Genomic DNA, 7957 nt, shown 5'->3' on the forward strand with positions numbered 1-7957 from the left:
CTGAAAAGATTGGCATTTTTCTTACATAATAATATACATGTAGATTGATTTTTTTTCATATTGAGAATACAAAGTCTTCAGGGTTCAATTTTATTTCTTCGAAGTTTCATTAAAACCAAGATATTTTTATGACACAAGGGAGTTTGGAATTTCTAGTCAACCTGCAGCCTAATTTTATATCTATTTATCAACTTTATATGATTAATTTATTAACTGAATATGTTGAGGTTGTATATTGATATGATTATTATTATTATTATTATTATTATTATTATTATTATTATTATTATTATTATTATTATTATTATTATTATTATTATAATTATTATTATTATTATCATTATTATTATTATTATTATTATTATTATTATTATTATTATTATTAATAATAATAATAATAATAATAATAACAATAATATTATTATTATTATTATTATTATCATTATTATTATTATATTATAATTATTATGAGTATCAGTAGTAGTATTACTATCGTTGTTATGATTATCATTATTACAACAATAATAGTCTAGCGATAGGGATAATAAAGACAGTAATCATAATAAAAACAGCAACAACAACCAAAACAACAACCTCGACAACAACGAGCCTATTCAATTTACCCAAATTTAACTTGAACCTGGTCGAAATGTGGGGGATTTGTTCATACAGAAAATTTGCTTCTCAAGTAAAATTACTCATAATTTTTCCTCTTTGAAATACTCAAAACAAATACCCACCACCAAAGCAATGGAGTGCCTTACCAAGGGTCCAGAAAGCTACAGAGGAATTCTCAGCTTTTCTGTCCTTGGAAACAAGTGTGACTACTGGAAGGATTACTTCTCAGATGACGATTATTTGAACTTTGGTTTCGGAGGAACTGTCCACAATGCCAGGAACTATTGCAGGTAACTGTAGTCTAGTACGCACATAGCAAAATCGGGGATGTGGGTGAAAAAAAAGTTCGTTATGTACGAATTCTGCTATGTACATGTTTTTAAATACAAAGAATATTCATGTTTTAAAAAATCGAGGCCTGAAAGTCTGTTCGTTCGCTATTTGTGTGCTTCACAATGTGCGTGCTAGAGTGTAAATACATATAACACAATACACTTTTCAAACATTACCTCTTTTCACAAGTTGTCAATGATGTCCTAATTTTTATAAGCACATGTTCTTTGGTGGTTTTTATAATGGAGAAAGCAGAAGCCACAAGTCACTTAACACTTATTTCTTTTGTTTCGCTTCAGGAACATTTCGCTCTGTAAATGCACTGGTCATCGTCAGTTTCGTAAGAGTTTTACGGCTCTTGCAACACAATAAAGTTATATACGTGCCAAAGAATAGATGTGTTACAATAGAGTAACATACACAAAAAAGAAGGAGGAGAGATCAGGACAAATGATGTTTGATTGGAAAGAAGGAGCGAACCACACCAGAGCACCCGCCAACCACCCACGGTCATCGTCAGTCACTGACGAACGAATGTGATATTTTGGAAGTTTATTTGGCGAGAGGGCATTGCTATCGGTACAATGTTTATTAAAATGTATAATCTTAACCCTGCAAATCGGCTCGTTGTTAATCTAAAACTCGGTTTTTCGGAAGCCGAACGTGCCGAAATTTATCTGACAAATGCAACTTATGGTTACGTGAAAAAAACCCCCAGAATAAGTCCATTCTTAGAAGAAGTCAGGGTGCTAGCCCTGAACTTAAACAAGAATTGTAAAAAAAATCCTTATGAATTCGATCAAGTGAAAAACAAATTTAGTTATTCCCAAACTACTTTGCACCAGCAAATCAAACCAAGAACAAACCGAGTTCATCTTTTTTCTTTTAGTTTGAAACAGGCTTTGCTGTAGTAGGGTATTAATAACTTAACCTGTTTTTCTCTCGACTCCTTCAACATTACCGAGTTTGGCACGTTTTTCCTGATTTATTTCTTCACAGAGGTTTCCCGAGACCCTACAATAATTCCGAGATTTCCAACAATGATGACCGCCCTTGGTGCTACGTCAATGGAGTCGTGGAAAGTTGCGGAGTAAACACCTGTCGTAAGTTCGTCAAGGATCTCGTTTTGGAAAATGTTGACATAATACGTCATATCATCAACAGACCAATAGTGATGTTGTGGTACATGTAGAACTACTATTCGCTAATGAAAAACCCCACCAATTTACCTATTTTACAGTATACGTGTTTTTGTATGTCTTTTAAAGGTTTTTTTTATAAAGAAAACATAACTCAATGATCTGTATGAATAAGAAAGTTGTGTTTCGTCTTTTAAGGGGGCCGGGGGGAGGGGGGGGGGGCTACACCCCCAAAGTCCCGATTCTGCTCAAAATTATGATATTTGAGTTGTAGGCATTTTTAGCTACCTCAACCTCTCTTACATCTATTTCATTGCAAAAGAACCCCCAAAAAACTCATTTCTTCCCATATCGGGCATGTTTGTCAACACCATTTCCTTATAAAGTCAATATTTTATTTTTCTTTAAAGGCAGTTTTCTCAAAACGCGACTTTTCTCTATACTTTTTTTAAATAACTCCACCATTTTTCATCCAATCTTCATGAAATTTTCACAGAATGAAGAGAAGATGTAATACTAAATATTGGTCTGTGGAATTTTTTATATGTGAAATAGATTTTTTTGGGTGGTGTCTTGAGCGTGGATTTTCACGGAGTTTTTGCAAACTTGAAAACTACCTCAGGAAAAAATTCATTAGATTAGAAATTTTCTAATTCGTTTGGAAAAGAAACAGCAGACAAATTTTTGATATTTATTGTGAAGACGCAAGCAAAAAAAACAACAAGAAACAATCAATTTCCATAAGCAGTAAGTGCGGCATTCATTACGTAAGACATGTCAACAAAATCCAATATGGCCGCCGTGTCCAGGGAAACGATACTTTTTTCTTAAATTTAATTGTGGATTTTAGGACTCCTTACTATGCTTGCTATATATGTGAAATGTGGTAAAATTCGGTCTACTAATAAGCGAGATAGCCTTCAGGTGTAGCCCCCCCCCCCCCCCCCCCCATTAAAGTGTCCCAAAACAGCGAGTTTCCAGACGTTGTCATGTTGAATGGCCATGTCGTGCGTCTTCTAAGAGTTAAGGCTTGGGATGCTTCTTTATAATCATATCGTGTCCTCTACCGATGAATGGCTAGTAGGCCACTTTACTACTCTCGACACTGTTCCTGTCTGCTCAAATTATCGTGTCAGTTTCCCTGTAGACATATAGTGCCACAGTCCTTTGGGCTATTACCGCTATGATTCACAAATTCCATACTTCAAACGGATAAGTACTCATTTACGGATGATAAATTTCAGGGAACGGAGACAAAGGTTTTCTGGTCGCAGGGGTGCAGTGTCCAGCTCAGGTCTATAAAGCAGGGGATCTTACCCACTATCAGTAGATTGCTAGTCGAACCTTTTGGGTGTCGCGGGAAGAAAGAGATGTCTCTCTATCGCCAGCCGGAGAGCTTGGGTCAGGGGGATGCATGGGTGGTTAGTGTTTCCCTGACTCCATCTATCCAGGTCTTTCTTGGTGGCCCTGAAGCCTTGTTGCCATCGATTTTTTATTATGTAGGCACGTTGCTGGATGGTGTGTTGGTAATCGTATGAGATGTCAGAACCATTTGATTCTTTGGTGTTGGATGTGATGCATGACATCATTTATGCGCACAATTTCTCTGATTACTGAGTTTCTAATTTTGTCTCGACTGGTCTTGTTTACTGCTTTTCTAAGGCATCGCACTTCGCATGTTGTAATTCTTTGCCCTAATGTCTTGTCAATGGTCCATGTTTGTCATTGATAGGTGAGTGTTGGGATAAATATGGTGTTGATCATTTTGAGTTTTGTTGCCATGGGGATGTTAGGATGTTTCAGTAGTGGAGTAAGCTGGTAACTAACATTATTGGCCTTTTGTACTCGTGTTTCAATGTCTCTGTTCAGTCGCCCTTCCTCTGCGAATATACTTCCAAGGTACTTAAATTCTTGGACCTGTCTGAGACTGTTGTTGTTGATGTGCATTCTGACTGGTCCTGGCTTTCTGCTAACTTTCATTGTCTCTGTTTTGTTGATGTTGATCTTCATGTCGTAGCTGTTACATTCTTCGTTTAATCTGGTGGTGTGATGTTCATCTTTGTGTGCCAGGCTTTCGTCATCAGCGATCAGGAGTAATTCGTTTAGGGCGTCTGGTTCTGTGTTGGCCTCTTTTGTAATTCTATCCATATATAAAAGTAAAAGTAAAGTATATTACGGTGGCTTTTTTGGGGGGAAGGGGTTGTTGTTTTCTTTGTAAAAGCCAAAGTTGTAACAGATTTTGTGCCCTGATAAGCAATTTCTGTCTTACATAAAGTAAAGAGAGCTTGTTGATTCATTGAAATGATAAACAAGAACAGAAAAAAGATAGTCTACTCTTTACTTTAATCATTCCAAACTTTGTGCAGTTGACACCTGCATCCCGCCCTGGAACACTGATGGCACGGACTACCAAGGATACCTGGACTTCGTCATGACAAACAGGGGCAATCGCTTATCATGTGACCCCTGGTACTCACAAGGCGATTTCTCAATGAGCGGCGCATGTCCAATGGCCTGGGTACAACTCTTCCCTTCCAGAAACTCGTCCCACAACTACTGCAGAAATCCCGACCGCAGGTACGAACTGGCGCCGTAAAGGTTGCTTATACTCAGAGATTTGAATGTGTAATCTTCTTTTTTGTGTGTGTATGCGGGGGAGGGGGTGCTTGTTTGTTTGTTTTCGTTGGTGGTGGGTTCTTTATGGGGAGTTCTTTTTAGGGGGAGGGCACTCAATTTGACGATGAATAATTTTTTAAGCTCCAAAACAGAAGGTTGGAACAAACAAACCAAAAACAACGCAAGACATGAAAAAAACTCTTCTCCTGGTGTGCTTCATCAGGACACACATGGCTTGGGCAAACATTTATCCATGTTTCCAGTTTGTGTAGGCTAAGTGTGCGGCCAAGATCGACACGCGGGGACTGGCGGTAACATCCTGGCTGCAAACAAATACATTTTCGTCAAAAACAACAGCAGCAGCAGCAGCAGCAGCACAGCAGCACAGCAGCAGCAGCACAGCAGCAGCAGCAGCAGCAGCAGCATCAACAACCACAACAACCACAATAACAATAACAAAATAACTTGTTTTCAGTGACTCGCTTCTCAAACACTAGTAGTGGTGTAGATGTTGGTTAAGAACATGACCGACATGCAGAGTCGTCTGTAGGGTTCAATATTTTCGTTTCTGAAATATTTCTCACGATATGGTGGAAACTCCTGAAGCGTAAGAAATAACTTACGTCACATGTGATGGACGTTTTAAGCAAAAAAACAAAGGAATGGTTGCATTTTCCGGAGATCTAGAGGAGAAGTAATACAATACAATTACAAACTTTGCATCGCTGTTTGATGACCTGTTGCTCATCCTAGCTTTAAAAAGGCTTGCCATGGTTCACTGAAATCTGTTGGGGGTTTTTTAAGTCTCTGAACTTCTACAGTCACTGAAAGAAAACACCATTTTATGGCATGTGTGCTGACTCGATCATCATCATCAAGTGCTTGATCTACGACAGACACCGGCCCTCATGGTTTTTCATTCATTCCTTTGCCCGGGTGCTCTCCAAAAAAAAGATACACTTTCCTAATCTTTATGTGTCCCCAATCTGCTCAGATCTCGATAATAACTCAAGGTGGCATGTATCAAATGTCATTATAATACAATAATATTGTAACTGTGATTCACTTCAACTCTTACAAGTTGTAACCCGGTTCCTTTCTTTTTAATCAATTAATTTTTTTTTCAGGGATTTAGTAGCAAATATGCATACATGTATTTGTTTTGGTAAGTGACTTACGGCGCTCACAACTGCATAAGGTCATATGAGCGCACGGCACACAAACATTTTCAGTCGGTAGGAAATTTTGAATTTTGCCCGGATAGCGGCCGAAGCCTACTCTTATCGATTTTGGACCACCAAGGGATCTTTGACGTGCACAACTTACACACGGGACCTCCGAGATTTTTAGCCCTTGTCCGAGAAGGCTAGGTGTAGATCTTTCCTACCAGGGGTGTAACAGAAAGACAGCAATAAGAAGGAGTCAAGGAGTACCAGTAGAAAGGCTGCAGAAAGAGTTAGGAGCCCAGAGGAGGGGCAAAGGGGGTGAGGGGTGGGGGCAGAAAGTGAAGACGAAAGTAGGCGACAGAACATTGTTAGGAAGCAGAAAAAGAGGTGTAAGGAGGAAATTTTAGAGAAGAAAACTTTCCGTCGCCATGCGGTTTCGAATCCGGGACTTATTGAAAAAGAGGTGAACACCTTAACCTCAAGACCACGAGAGCCCTGCATACATGTATGTTAGCCTTTTCATCGTCAACCCCCGGGGCAGTGCCACTGACTGTAGTGTCTTTAGGCCATTCCCAAAGGGGAGACATTTCTCGTTCAAGCATAGTAGAATTGTAAATGGGCTGACTCATGTCACACTCATAACTGTGCCTGATCTACAACAGGGAACTGCCGCTTTTTCTTTCCTGATCCTTACTATTGTCATTTTCCTCAACTTCTTTTGTATGTTTGTCACTCTCTTGTGACCTGCTATTTCCGGGGTGCCTTGATAGTCGAAGCAGACCTTGTGTTGTTGAAGCTAGAGAGGTGAGCAGTCTAAGTCTGATCCCTGTAAAGACTTCTCTGTTGACACCCACCCCTTGGCGCTCATATGACCTTGTGCAGTTGAGAGCGCCGTAAAACCCTCTACTATAAAAAAAAATTCATCTTAAAAAGGCAGGTTTTAAACTACGAGCTCGCTTTAGTCACTAACACCTTCAGAAAAAATGAAAATTTTTATACAAGGATACAGCTATGGTACAGACAAGCTGATGTTTATAGTATAAATGAGGGGGGGGGAACAACCAATAATGGAGTGTCTACTCAGTAGACGACCAACCTCTAAGAGCTCCTGTTGACAAGACCATGGCTTCTGAGAATAATTCGTCTAAGCATGTGAAGTTTCTTAAATGTCAGTTACACCCCCCACCCACCCATCCCATCCCATCCAATCCTAACCCACCCCACCCAACCCCACCACCAACCTTCTGTTTCTCCCAATTGGCAATCATAAATGTTTCCTACTCAAGTTGAATATTTTTTTAAAGTACACATTATTAGCATATAAAGGACTTGCGTTCATTTAATAGAGATCTAGTTGTATTTTTTCAAGTGAAGACTAAGAGTAACTTGAATGGACAAAATGAAAACATGGAGTGGCCCGGATATGACAAAATGTGCAACGGCAGCTCACGACCGTGAAGGGTGGAAGGCCATTACACGTCAACTTCTGAGTCAAAGATGACACCTCCAGGTATCTAGGTAGATATATTATAAATCCTAAACTATTTCCTTACTAATTTCAGAAACAATGGCCCTTGGTGTTACGTGACTAGAACCACTCGCCACGGAATGCGTCAGGATGAACCCCCAATTATGCAACTGAATGAGGCAACAGTGATAAGCGAAGAAGAACCCGTAAACGCTACCCAGAATAAGAGGCAAATAGCCACGTCATGTAATGTTCCCGTATGCCGTGAGTACATTTTCCCCTTACTCATTTCTATGAAATTGACGCCATCTGATTTGGTAGTGAGGGATGATGTGAGGTGGTGTTTATGTAGATGAGTATTGAGAAATAATGCGATCACTCGCTGTCAGCTGGGTTTTTTTTATGTCATAGTTAGTCCTATCTTTCTCTGCTCGAATGAGTCACGCAAGGGACATGGGTACCCTCTATCTCGTTCCCTACTGGAACCGTGAGGTGAATACACTATACACACAGACACATAATATGTCATTTTCTTCAATTCCTCGTAATCATACACACACACACACACACACACACACACACACACACACACACACACACACATATATATATATATA

At 39.3% G+C, this 7957-nt stretch overlaps 1 protein-coding gene across 1 annotated transcript; it reads left to right on the forward strand.

The window, feature by feature from the left end:
* The first annotated feature begins 750 nt into the window (after nt 1–750).
* Nucleotides 751–4686, forward strand: LOC101858863 (plasminogen-like). Its single transcript, XM_005100305.1, has 4 exons — nt 751–908; nt 1951–2054; nt 3960–3989; nt 4457–4686. Exons 1-4 carry the CDS (start codon nt 751–753, stop codon nt 4684–4686), a joined length of 522 nt encoding a protein of 173 aa, XP_005100362.1.
* Nucleotides 4687–7957: the final 3271 nt, after the last annotated feature.

The sequence above is a fragment of the Aplysia californica genome, unplaced genomic scaffold (assembly GCF_000002075.1).
Source record: "Aplysia californica isolate F4 #8 unplaced genomic scaffold, AplCal3.0 scaffold00243, whole genome shotgun sequence".
NCBI classification, from domain to species: domain Eukaryota; kingdom Metazoa; phylum Mollusca; class Gastropoda; order Aplysiida; family Aplysiidae; genus Aplysia; species Aplysia californica.